At 39.6% G+C, this 18689-nt stretch overlaps 2 protein-coding genes and 1 long non-coding RNA gene across 4 annotated transcripts; 1 reads left to right on the top strand and 2 right to left on the bottom strand.

Moving 5' to 3' along the window:
* Positions 1 to 489: 489 nt before the first annotated feature.
* On the top strand, positions 490 to 16447 carry LOC127142515 (uncharacterized). 2 transcript variants are annotated; one of them, XR_007813328.1, is made up of 5 exons: positions 490 to 788; positions 10227 to 10329; positions 10511 to 10594; positions 15409 to 15554; positions 16019 to 16447. It is a non-coding gene; the product is annotated as an uncharacterized LOC127142515 (long non-coding RNA). The 2 variants fall into 2 exon arrangements; XR_007813327.1 differs by lacking the exon at positions 10511 to 10594.
* On the bottom strand, positions 2359 to 5486 carry LOC108882524 (uncharacterized). The gene is made up of 5 exons (XM_018675059.2): positions 5041 to 5486; positions 3537 to 3917; positions 3209 to 3272; positions 2614 to 2658; positions 2359 to 2528 (listed from the first exon to the last, which is right to left on the bottom strand). Exons 1-5 carry the CDS (start codon positions 5234 to 5236, stop codon positions 2459 to 2461), a joined length of 756 nt encoding a protein of 251 aa, XP_018530575.1. The 5' UTR covers positions 5237 to 5486; the 3' UTR covers positions 2359 to 2458.
* Positions 6334 to 9430, bottom strand: LOC108882523 (transcription initiation factor TFIID subunit 11). The gene is made up of 5 exons (XM_018675058.2): positions 9268 to 9430; positions 8257 to 8427; positions 7095 to 7982; positions 6931 to 6991; positions 6334 to 6765 (listed from the first exon to the last, which is right to left on the bottom strand). Exons 2-5 carry the CDS (start codon positions 8414 to 8416, stop codon positions 6699 to 6701), a joined length of 1176 nt encoding a protein of 391 aa, XP_018530574.1. The 5' UTR covers positions 8417 to 8427; positions 9268 to 9430; the 3' UTR covers positions 6334 to 6698.
* Positions 16448 to 18689: the final 2242 nt, after the last annotated feature.

The raw sequence follows: 18689 nt of genomic DNA, 5'->3' as shown, positions 1-18689 counted from the left end.
CAGTAAGGCAATTATTTTTTGTAATACAAGTTTTCAAAAAATATTATGTTTTGATGTGCAAATTAGGAATTATGTGAATAAATATGCACTAATTTACATATATTTCAAAAAAAAAAAAAGAAAAAAAAATTCACCCTTATATATAAAACCCTTATAAACAGCAAATAGACAGAAATAAAACATTGAAGTGGAGATTTCTGAGAACAAAAACTCATTTTGAAAAAAAAAATAGCTGAAATGTATATGTAAATGCTACAAATGGATAAACAGTAGTAAAATAAACACTTAAATGTTTATTTTGGATGTTTACTTTCCACTAGTCTGAAAGAAGATGGAGGCAAAATAGCTCCAAAATCGCAAAACTGACCAGTGAATTAAAAGAAGAAGTTTTTGGTTGTAGCGTTTTGTTTTAGCCCACGATTAAGAAGTACATGTTGATTGAACAATGTAATGGCTGTAGAATAACGACGCCATCTTGGTTCACTATGCAGTTCTGACGTGAGTTTCGGCGGGAAAATGAAGGCTCGATTTACGGCACCAAGGAACAAAACTGAAAGAGGACAGAGGAGAGGCTTCAGTTTCCATCGGTAGCTGCCGCTGGGAAGAGAGACATCACGGTCAGACGGGGACAAAAATCCAGCCCTGGACTTTTCCTCTGAGACAGAATCATGGTTTTTTAACGGTCCAACGGCCCACCGGGACTTGTCTCTATGGCCAGTCCCGATGATGGCGACAGCTCTGGGACTTGAGGAACCCAGCGGTCAGTCTGTATTATTTCTACTAACTCAGTAAGTAACACAAACCCGCTTTCTTATTAATACAACCACATTTCACACTGCCTTTATCAGAGCAGAAAGATTGGGGTTTTAAGTCCGGGATTCTAACGTTTTTTTCTTGCCATCAACGGAATAGCCAGGCTGACAGCGGCAGCCAGTTTGCTAATGCTAACGCTAGCAGCTAGAGAAAGGTGATTTCTGAAACGGAGACCGGGAACATTTCTAGTTCGGCCAATGTATCATCACCATATAAAAAGGGTTTATTTATGAAATGATAAAGGACGGCAGTTCCGGTTTCATGTAATTTGACCCTGGTAATTGTTGTAGTGTAGTGAGCTATGAAGGTCAATAAAACTTTATTAACAGTGTCAGTAAATCACACAGTAGCCTTCCACGGTGAGTAAAGCTAAACTGTGCAGCAGTTTATGGAGAGTCAGTAAGTTATTTATTAACTTATTTTTCAGTGGTGTAGCTGGGATCATGTTGTTTTGTTATATTAAATGTTTAGTTACATTTTTTCATTAAAAATGTAATCTATATTCAGATACTTATCCAGATCTGATGTTGACTTTGAGTTTACACCTGGTATTTTTAATGTATCGTTGTTAGCCTCATCACACTCTGCTTTCATCCAGTGTTTATTACCTACCTCTGGCTAAATGGAATGTGTTTACAGTGATTATTTCAGTGTGTCTTGGATGGATATGGTGACGTGCTGTAAAATGTCCCTGTTATGGATGAGATGACAAGGACCTGGATTCAGTGAGGTAACATATTCTTCATGGCCTTCATGCAGTAATCTCACTGCAGATTGTGTGTTTTTTTTCTGGTGGTTGAACAAAACAGTTGTGTTGCTCTGTGGCGTAGACACAAGTGTCATGCACTCTGCTTATGATTAGTTCTTTCTTAACATCATTTGCCTTAATTTAGAAATACTGTAAACTGACCCATTTCTGGGGACTAGCTCCTTTCCTTCTGCTCCAGACATTTCCAGAGTCTGCTCTCTCTCATTTTGGTGATGTTGTGGAGTCATTTGACACTTGGTAGTTTCTGGTCAACTTATACACAGCAGTGCTTTCTAAAACTAGGTGAACAAGTGGTTAGTAGTGGAGGAAGAGTGATATGAAGCCGCCACAGTGAGCAGCCAGCCCCTTCTTTTAGCCAAAACAAGTATAAAGCGAGACGCCTGCCCATCTGCTCTGCTGCCTGGTCTTTCTCTCATCTGTTTTTAATTACCAGTTAAAAATGGGGACATTCTGGGGACAGGCCACTTTTGCCACTTTAAACCTTTGATAAAACTAGAGTTCAGGTTCAGCAGGTTAGACAGTTAGAGGTAAAAGAGTTGTGCAATGTTTAGTAAGTTGCTGGTGACTCAACCGTACAGATATATGATTTCTTCAGTGTGCTGCCAACACAATGATAAAGCACATTAGTGGTACTCTATGAAGTCCTCCAATCATTTTCATTGAGCTGTATATTTTGGAGGAAGCTCCTTCATCAAGGCATCTTATTAAAGTTTCTTCCTAGTCTGCTGTGACAGATTTTTATTTTGGGTTTCTAGTCACAAAAACACTACAATGAGTAAAAGATGCTTCACTTTATTATGGCCATAAATCACTGGCTGCTCATTTGAGAGAAGGTTCATTGCTTAAGTGATACTTATGGCATGAAATGAATTTAGGTTATGCACATTCAGCGAAGTAATCAGAGGCTGTCACTCCTCTGCACTCCTCCTGGAAGATGAACATGATCCTGCAAATAAACAGAAGAGATTACCAGAAGCATTACATGCAGCTTAAAGACTAGATTTTCAAGAACAGATTAAAATGTAACTTACATTCTTTTCATCTCCTTGGCATGTTGCATGTTGAAGCCGTCTTTACTGTGGAGATATAGGATATGATAGGAAGACATTTGACTTGCTGCATTTTAATTTGACTTTAGCTTCTCACTGAATTACAGGGGGGCAAGCAAACTGTCACCTCAGGCCACAATGTGTAGACTGGTGTATTCCATCAGCTATAAAAAGGAAAAACACCAGGTGCCTGCAGCCGACAGGTACAACACAGCTTATTTTACTCAATGTTTGTGTTTTTTGTTGTTCAATGACAGAATTGATTAAAGTTCTATTCACAGAAAAGTAAATGTCAAAAATGTCAGTTTGAAAATTTGTATTAGTTTGCACGCATGTCTGGTAATGACAAAACAAAAGGTTTATGTTTACATGCAATATACTTTGATTTTTGCTTTCATTTCGTGCTGCATGGTGAAATTTAAAAGTTAAATACTCTTGTCAGCTGCTCATCCAGAGAGATATTGCTGTAAGGTGCAGTTAGCCTTTAGGTCATTGTGCAGTAAAGTCAAGATAAATCAATTTGCAATGAATTTAAGAAATAGTAACTGTGCCAAATTTGACTGAAAAATGAACTTACAGAAATTTGTTCAAGCAGTCCAACACACATTTGATGTCATCATTAATGTCGTCATCAACAAAGTCTGGAAAGAAATTGAGGAGACAGTTGAAAAAAACGCTTTAAGTGAAAAATATTTGCTTTCCTCAAGGAGAGAACAAGAAAATGAGAGTGAAATATAGTTATTGCAAGTATCACATTAATACACAGCAAATACACTCCAAACACACAAAATGATATGCAGGTTGCTGGGTATCCAGACAGACATTTTTACCAGACAAAAAAATCTATGGTGCGCACACCTTAAGAGTTGTGACAGTGACATTAACAAACACAAATTGAAACTCACCGCTGCAGTTTTTGTCACAGATGTTGGGTGATGGAGTAGTGCCGTCACTGCAGACCAGGTGATTGCTGAGCTGGAAAAGGCCATATAATGTCCAGACTTCCTTGTCATCATGTGTAGGCTGGGTGGCTGGTGTAGTCCTGTAACGTGATTGAGGTCTGGTGGGTGGTTTAGGCCAGGTGGGCGATAGATGCTCCTTGGCGCTCCGCCGCCCCTGAGTGTGGGGACTGATTGTGCTTTCAGTGCCTTCGTACTCAGCCAGGCCAAATATGCCCTCGTAACCAGCATTCCTCCTCCTCCTGTGTTGATGGTTGTCCATCTCGGGGCTCAGCTCATGGATCACACTGGTGTTAAAACCTGATGCCGTCTCCGCGTGACAGACAACTGAGGGCAGTAGAGAGAAGACAAAAACAAATGTTGCACTTTTTTTCTTCTGCAAACGTCTGGGCTGATTTCTATTTAAGCTGTTGTGGATATTCATGGTCCCCAAGGGTAGACTCTCAATGATTTTATGACCCTCTCATCTTTCCCCTGGGACAACCATTGGCCTAAATCTTGTAACTTGTACGCAAGAAATATCAAAATCTAACTTTTAATGAGCACATTCGTAGTTCCCAGTGGATGAACCCAGTGAAACTTAGACACTATGTCAGCTTTACAGTAGTGCCACTATCAGAGCTTAACCTTTTAAAGGATGAATTGATTCATATTCTGTATTTTAGTTTCTGCTGGACCCAAATAATGCTCATTAGGATTCACCCTCTGGGTGCCATGAGCATCTGTACAAAAGTCTTGGCACTTCAAGAAGTTGTTGAGATATTTCACTGTTGGCCAAAGTTTTGGACTGACAGACTGACAATGTCGCTAGTTGATATGTTTCTTCATTAACACGTCGCAGTTTATTTTGACCAAATTCTGTTTGAATTATTTTGACTCAGTGTAATATACACTGTCCTGCTGCTGTAAATAGTCCCTCAAAAATTCACAGTTTCCTCCTGTTTAAGTGACTACAGAAATTGACGTTTTTAACAAATTGAAATATAAGATTTCTGTGTTTGGTAGGAACCAGTGGGTTTTTTTGTTGAACAAAAATATGGATCAGCACTAGTTTTATCTTTGAACACAAGAAAAAAGAAATTATACAGGCAGAGAGTATTATCATCATTTCAAACCGAGGGGTTGTAAAAGAAAAATAGTGCTCAGCTTCACCTGAATATCCATGATTTTTTTTTGCTAGTAGTCACTCTCTTTTGTGAACTGTTAAATTGGTTAAAATTACTAGATAAAATTAAGGCATAAGACAGGGAGAGAAAAAAGCTTCAGTTGGGGCAAGGGGGGATCTTATACCTCTGATACTTTTTACTTAACTTATCCAACATCTGTTAACACAAACTTATTAAGTCCAGGATGCTCAGTGGCTTTGACACTCTCATGCATGTATTTATTTTCAAAAATGTAAAGAGTAGTCTTTAGTGTTTGTAATTTAAAAGTAATAATCAGTTCTTACTCTTGGCCAGGGTTTCCTCAGACAGTTGCTGCTTTTCCTTATCTATCCGGCTGGCGATCGCCTTCCTCAGTTGGTCTCTCAGGTCGCATTTCGACACAAGCAGCCCTTCAGCCAGACCGCAGCCCAGCACTGCCAGCAGAAACACTGCAAGCAACTTCATCTTGACTCCAACGATCGTCTCTGACTCTGAAAACATACGTGACACGACATATATAATGTCTGCAGAGCCACCGCTAACAAATCAGAGAGAAGTGACATCTTTTGTCCTGCTCAGATAAAAGACCTCTCCCTTGGCGCCCTAGAAAGTGCACAGTGTTGGTGTACTTCCAGAGCCACATCTCACGCTTTGCTTTGGGTGTCTGAGCACGAAAGAGGTCGGGTGGGAGGAAAAATGATCCGTCTGTTTGAAAACATCTTCTCTCATTTACAGGTTACGCCTTAGTGCTTTTGAAAAGACCTGCCCATGAGACTAAAGCCAGATAAAGGTGGAACAGTTTATCTTCTCACGTCATCATACACATTTATAATTTCAGAGGATTGAATGTCAGCACCGGCAGTGTAACACTGGTGAATTCAGAGTGCGTGTTAAATATGAGGCTATAAGTTTCCTGAGCATGGCTATCATGTTTAACCCAACAAAAGAAACAATGCCAAGAGCAGTGAAACAGCATCACGAAAGCTGAGCAGAGGATGGAGGATTAGTTCTTTAGGCTGGTAAAAAGTTAAAAATGTGTAAAAGAGAGGTTTTGTTGCAGAGAAAGTGAGAGAAGGTGGGAGAGGTGAGAAGTTATTTTGTCATTACAGAGATACAAAGGAGCATTTTCAAGTACTGTGCAGTTTTGAGGTAGTGCTAATTAATTTGTGTGATTCTGATTGATTAGACTTGTGACTGATACGTTTAACTTGGCCCCTAGCAAGCTGTTCACTGTTTTATATCATCATGTTTTATATCCCTTTCCACCTGTCTTAGCATGATATTACTGGATTGTTTACAAGCAGTCCAAGGCTTTACGACCGACTTTTCCTGTGACTCAATTTCTTCACAACAGCTCCCCACCAAAATTAGAATCCAGTTAAAGAGTATTGTGATCACTGAGAGGTCTTTGAGGTCCTCTGATTAGGGCTTATTGGTTGTTTCCTCCTCCAGACTTAAAGGACTTTTGAACATGGGCCTTATTTTCCCATGTTTTTGGATGTAAATGATTGATAGGGACAAAAATCTTTGCAATTGATGCGGTATTGAGCAAGAACAGTATACCTGGAACTGCTAAACAAATGATTGCGACCACTGTATGTTATTTATATTGTTTATTTAAAAATCACAGAAAGCAGAAGATACATGAGTAGTTTTGTTTTTCTCAACAGGAAAATAATTAGGAAATAATCACTGATTAAAGTAGTAGATATCATCACCAAAACACTAAATTACTGAGAGACATCATCAGTTTATGTTCAGGTTCTGGTTATTTTAAAATCAATTAAGTAAAGAAAGCTCACTGATCAACTACAGGAAAAGATAAAATGCTTCACAGCATTTGGGAGATAATCACACTGATTCAAAGTGCACAGGTCACACTGGAGGAAGTGCTCATTACAGACAGAGAAAAATAATTGGTGGTGTAAAATCTTGCTGGTAAAAAATGAGTGCTGACAGCTGCTCAGTCACATTCGCTGAAGAGGTTCCAGGTCCTACGACACTGGAGAGAGGACGTCTTCACTAAGAACCTGTTTAATGACAAAAAACACTTTGTTAAAACTACATTTTTTCCTTTTAGGAAGCTAACTACAGCATCTTAACTCACATTTCAAACCTAGAGGAAGTGAGTGTTTCATACCCAACAGCTAGATTTTGGGTGAATTACCATTTAACTTTGCTGTACAAGAACTTACTTCCAGTAATCAGTCCTCACGAAGCACTCAATGTCATCTGCTATGTCATCATCGATGAAGGCTGTGGGGCAAAAAAGCAATGGTTGTTAATTTGGAACATATGAAATTTAAGTAAATATCAGTGGTAACTCTTTTCTCTGTAAGTCTCTGGTGCAAAGACTCACCTCTGCAGTCTGTACTGCATATGTTCCTGGACCAGCGATAACCGGAATCACAGAAGTGGCTGTCTGTCAGCTGGAAGATTCCGTAGAACCCGAGGGACCAAGGCCTGTACTTTATGTCCTTCTTATGTCTTCCACCTTCAGTGTCCTCGTCACTATCACTGTCACTGTCACTGTCATCCTCATCCACGTCCTCATCTCCTGTCGTATCGTCGCCCTCCTCCAGGTCCTCTTCATCCTCATCGTCCATCCTGTTGTCATCCTCCTGCAGCTCTTCCTCATCAAACTTGCTGTCTTGCTCTAACTCTCTTGAGTTAGGGTTGACGGCATCCCTCTTTCGTCGCCTGTTACCACCAGCAGATGAAGTAGTATTTGTCTCGGTGGTTGTCGTCGCGGCAGCTGTTGTTGTCCCGGCCGTTGTTGTCCTAGCCGTTGTAGTCTCTTGGGTGGTGGTTGTGTTTGCAGTTGTTGTCGTCATTGTTGCAGCAGCTGTTGTTGCGGCAGCTGTTGTTTCAGCCGTTGTTGTTGTTTCGGCGGTCGTTGTGTCTGCGGTTGTCGTTGTTGTTGCGGCAGCTGTTGTTGTTTCGGCAGTCGTTGTTGGGGCAGCTGTTGTTTCAGCCGTTGTTGTTGTTTCAGCGGTCATTGTGTCTGCCGTCGTCGTTGTTGTTGCGGCAGCTGTTGTTCCAGCCGTTGTTGTTTCGGCGGTTGTCGTTCTGACAGTTGTTGTTTCAGTGGTCGTGGATTCTACAATTGTTGTTTCGATGGTCGTTGGTTCTGTAGTTGTCATCGTTGTTGTTGTTGTTGGCCCGGCTGTCGTTGTAGGTTTGCGTCTGCCGATCACCTTGACCAGGCCAGTGTTCAGATGGGACTTCCTGTTCAGTTCACAGATAACTGCAGCAAACCAGTCATATAAGCAGGTGGCAGGAGGCAAACAAGAAGAAGATTTTTTAAAAAGAGTGAAAATTTATAGGTGAAATTTTCTGTCATTAGCATCAACAGAAGTGCTTTATATTTTCTTTGAACCACTACAGTTGTAGTTATTGGGTACATCAAGACTGAAAGTCTTAAAGAGATGGTCGTTTTGCATCTCTTTGTGGCAATTTTGAATCTCTTTGTGATTCTGTGGGTCATGAGCAGACCTAAACCTCAGGATGCCAAACCTCACCTATTGTCAAGATTCTGTCCTTGTGTTTCTGAAGGCCTCTGGGCAGGGTAAGCGCCTTCCCGAGTTGTTCTCTCAGCTCACACTTTGAGACAGTCCGGCTCTCAGACAGGCTGGGCACCAGAACTGCCACAGCCAGCACGACCAACAGTCCCAACTTCATGCTTACACCCTCTGTGATGGGAAAAAAGGGGGAAATTTAAATATTGCTCTGAAAAGGTTTGGATGAGGAAATGCAAATACTGTAGTTTTCAGGTGGTTTGTGCAGCAGTGTTCAGTTTACAGTAAATGGTGCCCTCTAGTGGTGAGAATGGCTTAAAACATGCTGAAAGTCAGGAGCAATGGAAAGAAACAGCACAACAGCCTGAGGTTATGTTTCAGATCATCAGTCAAACAAAATATGTTACCACCCCCTGAAGAACACAAAGCAAACATCTTTTAGAACCAGAGTACAAACATTTAATGAATAGTTTAAATTGCATTACAATATAATTAGAAGCAAATATAAAATATATTAAAATGTTTACTAGTATATTGTATCGATCAGCAATTAGAACTTATTTTATGAAGATATACTTTAATATTATTCCACCTGTGTTTTACAATATTGTCATTCACTATCAACAAATTTAAACATTTGTTAAATGTTCATTTTTCTGAAAAAAGCGCTGAGAACAAGTGGGTTCATCTCATTTCATTAGCAGAACATTTTCATCAAGAAAAATTAGTCTTAAAGGATGAATGATTTTTCTTTCAGCGCAGATATTTTTATTCAGAAATCTCTGTTGATGCCGGTTTAAGTATATTCAGAAACATCCTAAAATTACTACTTAAAGAAGCTTTTTGTTGTTGTTGAAGGTTTATTTTACCTCTTTATTCATCAGATTAACAATTTGCAATTTTTATTTGGATAAGTGATGTCCAAATCTGATGTTTCTACTAAACAAGCACTGATAATACAGCAATAATTATGAGTGGGATAAGAAGATAAATAAAAAAATGTATGTTCCTTACCAAGTTCTTTCCTCTCTAGACTTTGGTGTGTGTTGTCTTTTAGAAGAATGCCTCAGTGCCTGCAGAGAGAAATGAGTGTGAGTTAATATACTGTGACTCTGACCAACCTGTTCTACCACTGCCTCTTTGTATAGTTTCCTGTTCCCTCAAGGAAATTAACAATGCACAAAAATATGCTCAGATCATTGTTAAAACATAGATTGAAAGAACCGCGTTAACCAACACCTGAACATGACATTTACAGCTTTCTTAATCCTCCTATCGAATTACAAGAACAGTGAAACAACACAGACATCATTGAGTGTTTTAGATGACATCAGAGTTTCATGTTCAGTCTCTTAGTTTCTTAACTGTTTTATTGTGTCTATGTAGCATAAAACATGCACAAATCAATATTTCAGATAAATCCATTATTGAAACTGAGTCAGTTAGTACTATAAAATATTTACCAACCTAAATACTTAATGTTTTTATTGTCCGATTGATGCAGCAGTACCTTTAATCCTAGACAGTTTTCTCTGATCAGGGATAGTAAAGTAATCTTAACCTTAAAACCCAATAAGGTGCTGGAATCATGCAGAATTATCACCAATTCTGAGTTGTTGTTTTTTTTTTTTAAACTTCTTTAGCGCCTAGTTTTGTTTTTTTTCCCCTCATAAATGTGGTGACCCTGCAGCTACAGAAGACACACGCAAACAGGTAAAACATAAGTAAATGAGGAAGACATTTTTATTAATTAGACAACATGTGCAGCATGAATAAATAAAGACAATGATAAAAGACACGAATACACAAAGAACTGGCAACAGCAGCGTGTTTCTGTATTTGTTATGTCTCCTGTGTTTGCAGTGTGTTTCAGGCTGTATATTTGTTTTTAAATAGTGATGAGTTTCCCTCTGGATGCTGTGCGTGTGTGGTTGCATTGGTAATGATGTTTGCTTCTTTTGCATGTTCTTAAGTTGCAGTGCACTGAGCTCTCAGGGCCACCGTGGATTAACTCTTTCTGCACTATCTGCTCAACAGCAGACAGACGAGAGAACGACAGGAAATACTGGACTTCAGGTGAACACACACTACTCTGAATGAAAACTTGTATCATGTGGTGGCTCTGCACTTATTTGCTTGTTTTGATGTTTGTTCAATTGCACGTTTATATCTGGAAATATCTGATCAAAAAGTAAATTATAAACAAGTATTGAGCATCAAGTTTCACTAAAGGTTTTGGCTTCATCCCCACATCAAGCTACTCTCCAGGGTTTGAAACGGCCTTAGCAGAAACATCTGAAGTCATGACACTAACATATCATCATGTTGTCATCCACCTGATGTAAGTCCAGTATCCACTCTCCTTTTAGTTCTGCTTTGGTCTCTACCAGGTCAATATCTGGTGTACAGTGGATTTATCAAAGCTTGTTTGTTGAAAACAGCCGCCTGCTTCAAACGAAAAACTGCAGAGAAAGACGCTAAAATCTGAGGAGAACTGCACCTAAGCAGCTCCTTTTTTTTGGAACTTTATTTTATTTTATTTTTTATTAAAGAGAAACACAAACATTCCTTGACAACATCACAAGTTATGTATGACAGTGCTAAAAACAAGGAAAACAAACAAACAAAAAAAAACCCTGGGGCCCAGAAAGCTGAATATTACTAGTGAGTGAAAAATACTAGTTAGATAAATAGGTGGACAGTTAAGACATTCCAGCATACTGTGGTGTTCCCCTCAGTTAAAGAGGTATCTTGCTATAGGTAGCCACCTCCTCACAAAGACATCAGACCTTAATTGTAGATGAGCAGTTAAGGCCTCTATTCCATACACCTCTCTCAGCTTCTGTTTCCACTGTGCCACTGTAGGTGGCTGTGGATTCATCCATTTTATTCTCACCATTTTCCTAGCGATCATCAGGAGTATATGTAACAAATGCTTTTGGTCTCTAGTATACATGCCTTCAGGAGTTAGATCGAAAAGAAACTGACTTGGGGTGAATAGTATGTTAATTCCCAGAACTTTATCTATCTCGCTCTTTACCCCCTTCCAAAAAGGAAGCATCATTGGACAGTCCCAAAATATGTGTGAGTGGTCACCAACCACTCCACATCCTCTCCAACAGTATATTGCATCTGGGTTATCTACAAATTTAGAGACCACGGAAGGTGAGCAGCTCCTTTTTGATCTAAAATAAAAACACTAAAGTTCACAGAGCCAAAATGTATTCAGATACACTTAAACTTTGCCTTGGTATTTGGTTTGTAAAGATTGATTTCGTCAGGGTGGCGCCCATGTTTGCCTAACTCTGGGAGGGTGAGGATAACTAGTTTGTCCAGCTTCATTTTTTGCTGTGTCACGATCGAAACAAATGCTCAGACTTATTTCCAGGAAGTCTGATCTGCAGGGGCCACAATGAAAAGGTTTAAACAAAAACCTGCTGAGGTGACGTAACAAGGAAAGAAAAGAAGGAACGGACACTCTGTAGAGAGGCAGCTTTGACGTATGTCAGTCTTTTCATAAAGTGATGAAAAGCAGACACAAAGGAGCTCAAGTATATTTGAGATATTTTTACTTTAGTCTACTATTTACCTCTTTACTAATACTTTTACTCTCATAAAACACCCCAGACCACTGGTTACAAAGCACATGGAAATAAGGACAATGATCTGCTTTGATTTATTGAGTTTATCTGATGATCATCATGACACGGCAGGTGATGGGTAGCTCTTTAACATTATGAACTGAGGATACTACATGCTACTCACGCATAGCAACCATTTCTTAAAGGCCACTGTAAATGTGCTCTGTGAGACACTCACTTTCAAATTAGCTTTTTAAAATGAAAAACCTTACTGTTGTTTTTTCTTAGATTTGGTGAAAAATGCACTTTAATATTTAATACACACCAAATATTAATATATTCACATGAGCTCAGACAGTTTCTGTAAAAGCAACAAGTAGAAGTAGATAATGTGCAGAGTATAGATGAGGGAAGTAAACTATTACAACCAGGATCCCACACACACAGATGCCTAAGAGCTTTATTTGATAGAGAGAAATTAAAGCTAAATGTAAATAAAGTACATATAAAGCTTGTGCAGGTCTGTGTTTAATGTATTAATTCACAGTAGTTCATTGTTTGTGAAAACACATCAGTCACCATCGGAGGATCATCTGGTTTTTCCTGTCATAGCTCAGCTTATGAACTCAGGTGAAACACAGACAGGCTTCAGATTTTTGTGATGGATGACATAAAACAAGAGCTCACTTTGACTCAAGGATGATCTGATTACAATTTCATGTTCAGAGGTCAAAGGTCAAGGCCACTGCGACCATATAAAACATGTTTTTGGCCTCCAGAGGGCAACAGCTCAGTAACGCCTCGAGGGAATCCCTACAGATTCTGCACAAATGTTCACTTGGACTCAAAGATGATCTCATCAGAATAGTTAAAGCTGGTCAAAGGTCAGAGGTCACTGTTGACCACATGAAACACATTTTTGGCCATAACTGAAGAATTAACATGATAATTACCTTCAACTGGACTGGTTAGTGGAGGAATACAACTGCGAGGTGTCAAATCTAGTTTGTTTGAGAGAGTTAAATATTTCCAACTTATTTTTTAGGGTATGTTTTTTGTTTTTGTTTGTTTTTTGTAGTTCCCAACCTGCAGTTCAGGACCTCCACTAGAGGCTGCAAAACAAATCTGAGGCGATATACGACAAGATGATCATACCTGAGCATCTTTTCCCTCCTCCTCTGTCTCATTTGTTGCTGCATAACCCTGAATAATGCTGCAGGGCTCAGAGCTGAAGCAGGTGTTGACCCTTCATTGTTTCCTGTAGAGCTTTTAGTTTTAGCTTTTATTTCCCCCTGGTTAATTAGTGAGGCTCCATCTCCCTCCTCTCGGTGAGGAGGCAGCCTGTTGGACCAGTTAGCTGTCACTGTCTGCAGTCTTATGACAGTTCACCTTCATCCTCAAACACTAACGCTCTCTGTGTTCACAATTTCTGTGACTGCGGTTAGAAACAAGCACAGATTGTACGTGACACTCTGGGATACACTCTGACAGTCACGGCTGAAGACATAAGAATGGTTTCGTATGTTGGCTCATCTTACACAAAGACATAAATCAAGGCCTGTAGTCATCCTGCAAAGTTAGAGTCCGCGATCAAACAGAGGCAGCGAGAAATAAGACAAAAAGATAAGAACACAAACACAACAGAAAGAATCCTGCAGTCTTAAAAAGGAGTAGGCTGAAGCTACAGCTTATTTAGACATTTTTAAAATGTAATATGTTTGCTGCATGGTTTCAATTCCTCACTGCAGCTGGTCTGTCACTGAGAAACAGATTAAATTCCTCTTAAATCACTGACTTTATCTCATCTTAAACAACCTTTGGTTACGTTCAAGTAATAATTGATTTTTAACACGAGTCAACCAGATCTCCAATTTTTCTTTAAAACAAATTCAGCAAATAACCCACACCTGTGTCTCAGTTCACCTGTGTTACATGACTTTAGTTTGACTCTTCCTCTAAAACTGCTTTTCTTGAATTGAAGAGTTAAACATTTGTTCTCTTAGATGAGAAGTTTAGATTTGACAGAAACTTTTGATTTAGGGCGCCAAGTTTCATCTTTTGTGACTTTGTTTTAATTTATATTATCCAAGTCAATTCAACCATCAAACGATTAATCCGCTGAGAGACACACTGATCAGGTGACAATATCATTGTTTGTGTTGTTGTAATGTCACCACAGGCCAGAGACTGTGTGTAGTCATCCCCATCTGTTCTCACCAGGCCTGATTTTTCTCAGTCATGTGTATAATTGGAACTCAGACTGGAAGGAACTCCTGTGTTCCCAGCATGTCACATGCCTGAATTTACATGCAAACAGGTTCTGCAGCTGTTACAGTACGAGCAGGCATGTCATGGTTCCTGTCACACTTAAATACTTCCTGCTGGGATTTTTTTTTTAATTAACAAAACATTACACTGCACCAAAACATCACTGACTGCCACACATCTTTACACAGTTTTATTCTCAGTAAGTGAAACTACAGCTACACTCACAGCTCAGAATGACTCTACTCACTCTACTCTTTTTGTATTGCACTGAAAATGTAATGTTCAGATGAGGATGAGAACGTTGGACATTAAAGACATTTAGATTAGAGAAAAAGTCTAAAAAGTGAAAACAGATTGTGAATCAGAACTTTATTTTTTCCCATGAATCATCTGACAGCTCCTCAGATTTATTCCCACTGAAATGTTTCCATCCAAACACACTGTGTCACTGAGGAAATAGAGAGGACTGGAGACCAAACTCCTCCTGGTAGGCCGTCTGAGGGGGGCGCCGTTCGAAGACGGCAGGACTGTGATGGAGGACGGTCAGAGCTCTCAGGGTCTGGATGTCAAAACTCTGCTGGTAGTTTTCACAGCGATGGTTCAGAGACTCATGGAGGGACCGAGACCTTCCACTGTGAGAGAAACCACATGTAGATATTTGTTTTCTTCAGGTCTCATTTGGCAAATCGATGCTTTTCTGTTGTCGACTGACACATCTCAGAGCAGATATTCATGGTCCCTGGAGGATGAAGTCTAATGATTCTGTGTGAGGACTTCTAGTGGTTGATTAAACTGAATAAGCTCTGCACTAGGTTTTCATTAAAGACCTTTTCATATGAGACGGTTCAAACCTGGTTTGGCCTGGCTTTTCTGTCCTCTCACTGATCATTTAAAGTTCTTATCCTTTTGCTGCCTTTCAGACTGATTGTTGATGAAATGCAGGTGAAAGGTCATTTTAATTTAACAGACTTTAACGTGTCACATCAGAAATGGAGCAGACTCTCACACCTGCTCATTCTCTTACCCACAATCCTTTGAGTGGACAACATGGACTCTGCCCAGCTGTCCTGGGTATAATCCACGTACGTCTCTGCCCGGACGCGATGCTCTGCAGAGAAAAGGAATAAAAAGTTCATTGATAAAACTCCTCCTGTCTCTAGATATGCACCAGGTCTTTTATTGAAGGTCAGTGGGAAATATTTGTGTTGTGGTCCTGGTTTCTCACACTGTAAATCTGCTGTGGTGCTGGAGGAGGGATACCTCCTCTGTTTTACTCACTGTGGTGTAAATGTGATTTGTCCATCAGGTTCTCTGGAGTCCTGAGACTCTCTGAACTCGTGCAGCCTCAGAGCGACGCCAGATCCTGCCATCACTGACCGATCGAGTCCAAGTCACACCAAGACCAGGTCCACAGAGGGTCCAGACTGAATCCACAGCAGCTCACGTCTCAGGGTGAACATCCACAGCAAAGCAAACCTTTCTGATCTTTACATTTAAATAATCAGTCTGTAGTTTGTCCCCTCACATTCATATTTTGGTGTAATGAGCGCTGTGGCCTCTAGAGGCTGCTACTGAGATTTTTATGTTAAAACCCAGTATGGACAGTAAACAGCCGTCTGTCACAGGAAGAACACCTATAAAGTCAGGTGACTAGTGTGATTAAATAATGAAGGAAACACTGAATTTAACATCCTGCAGAGCTACCTGTGTTCTTACCTGCAGATCAGATCGTCCCTCTGCTGATCTGGAGTCAGTCTGAGTCTTCTTCACTGAAGGCAACCTGACACTGTGGCTCTTTCTTTCCTTTAGTTTTTCTCTCTACACCACATGGAGTGACTTTCTCTCTGTGCTCAGATGTTCCTCAGCTGTCCTCGTCTCATCACCACCTCTCTGATATTATCTCATTATCTCTGCAGGGGATCCAGGACGCAGAAACCCAACACTGGACACTGTGACAACAGAGCAAACTGACACTGGTAACCATGATCTCTCTCTGTCAGTTCACTTCAAATGGCTTCATTTACACATTCAGACACAGTGCTGCATAAATACTGATATTAACATTCACACAGTGGGAGAAGGATTCAGATCTTTTACTTGAGTCAAAGTACTGACACAGCAGTGTAACTGTAATCCATTACATGTAAAAGTAAAAAAAATGTTGGACTTTTTTTCTCTAATGTTTGATTTTTGCTGAGACACTGGATCATTTCAACATTTGTTGAAACTGAGGAGAGTGGGCTAAAAAGGTTTCATCTTAAAATGTGTTGTACTTTAACTCCTTCTATTATAAATAAAGTGAAACTGAGCGTGTCCTTCTGAAATGTGGAGGAGCTGAAGTATAAAGCAGCACTTTATGGAAATACTCAAGTAAAGTATAAATACAGATACAGACCAGAGACCAAAACAAACACAAAACTGAAGACTTAAGAATTAACAAATAACATTAATCTGAATCAGAATCAGTCAGATCAGAGATGAAGAGCTTCACTTTGTCTTCACTTAGCTCCACCTGCTGGAACAAGACAGGAAGTGGACTCATTAGTTTGTTAGCATTGAACAACTACAGTTCCCATGATGCTTTGGCAGTGCTACTGTGGTTACTGCTGTATTATTGTGTGTATCACTGTTTTATATTAAAATAACAAGAGGATAACTGAATACTAATACTACCAATAATAATATAAAACATTTGTTTCATCTTTTTGAAATGAACAATTAAAAAAACTAAAGAATATCAGACTTTCAATGTGCAGCTTTGAAAGAAATTCACTGAGCACGTTCATGGTCCTCAGGTGATGAACGACCTTATGACCTTTCATCTGATGCCTCGAGACAAACTTTACATGTTTTTAAGCATCACCACTGATAAATCTGTAAGAATAAACACGACATTTTATGCAGCTAACCACAGCTAGCACCTGTTTTCATCATAACTCCATTTTATTCTCAAAAATCCTATCTCATTAAAAGCTTTTTAACTGGTGAAGTTTTTTTGTCATCAAACAATTTATAAATCAATGAAATGATTTCACATTATTGGTGTTTTATTTGTTGTTTTATCTTTGTTATATTTAGTAAACAGTGTTCTTTGTTGTCAGCAAACGGACGCCTCTGAAGAGTCCATGAAATCGTAATCGTAAAACTGATTAATGCAAAGCAGCAGCAGCAGCGGTCGTCCCGTCTATGTCGGCCTGCAGCCAGACTGGGACCAGGATCCTCAAACAAAGCATCCATTCACAGGAAGGCTGGGGAGGGAGGGAGGGGAGGGCTGGAGGGGGGGTGCTATACATTTTGGTAAGTCTAAATAAATTAATAACAACATGAAGTCTGAAAAATATTATCGCCAGCATGCAGAAATATCTGATGTCTCCTGGTTCAAGACTCACATCAGCCAGATGAACAGGAGCAGCTGGTGTCTGCTGTGGATCAGAGGGAAGTGAATCATAATTGAACTGAATCTGGACACATAAATCCAGCACAGAGAGGGGGAGGGAGGGGGAGGGAGGGGGAGAGAGAGAGAGAGAGAGAGACAACAAAAGCCCTGGATGCCATGAGGAGAGAGATGCTGCATTCAGGTGCTCCCTGTAAAGTCCTACTTCCCAGCGTAGAGGGACATGACAGACACACACATAATGATTGTCCCTAAAGAAATGTGATCAATATGTAAAGCTGAATGATCCAGCAAGTAATCGATTACAAGATCAAACAGGAAACTAATCAATTATTATTTCAGTTATTTTGATGTAAAACATTTTTTAAGCAAGAATTTCAAATATTTCCTGGTTCCAGCTTCTCAAATGTTGGTATTGTTTTTAATATGTTTTGAGTAAAGTGGTGTGAAGGTACTTTACAGTATTTTCTGATGTTAAAAAACTAAGTTGACAGTAATTTATCTGCTGTTTCAGTCTTTAGTCCAGACTGAGGGTCAGACTCAAAACAAGCAAACTGAAGCAGTTCAGAGGATTAGTAAAAGAAAAGTAAGTAACTAAGGAAGTAACTAAGTACATTTACTCATCTACAGTGCCTAAGTCCTGCTTTAAGGTACTGGTACTTGAGTATTTCTACTTTATGCCGTCTTATGTTTCTACTTCATGATATTTCAGAGGGAAATGTCCTTTTTTTTAACTTCTCTTTTTCTTTCCTCCCCAAATAATCATCTCATCGACCCCTCTGATTCATCTGGTGACCCTCTGGAGGGACCAGAACCCTAGGTTTGGAACCACTGGACGGTATTTAAAACCAGCTGTAACCGTAACATACTATTTGCACATCGATTCATCAGATTAATTATCTAATAATATCAGAATCAGAATAAAGTACTGTTACTCACTGAGATACGACATCCCTTCTCCCCAGGGGTCCTGGTCAGCAGGACTTTTACTTGTAATAGAGTATTTTGCACTGGTATCGCAGTACTTGTACTTTACTTAAAGATGTGATTACTTCTTCCTCCACTGCATTCGACAGACTAAACAATAGATCAACTTCAATACACAGTGAACTTCAAACATAGGTCCAAACACAGATTTCAGTCATTACACTCTGCAGCACTGCAACATGTAGAGAATATAAATAATCTGAGAT

This window comes from Lates calcarifer, linkage group LG5 (assembly GCF_001640805.2).
Source record: "Lates calcarifer isolate ASB-BC8 linkage group LG5, TLL_Latcal_v3, whole genome shotgun sequence".
Classification (NCBI taxonomy): Eukaryota; Metazoa; Chordata; class Actinopteri; family Centropomidae; genus Lates; species Lates calcarifer.
Note: the sequence above shows the minus strand (reverse complement) of the source record. Positions and strands in the feature narration are given on the sequence as shown.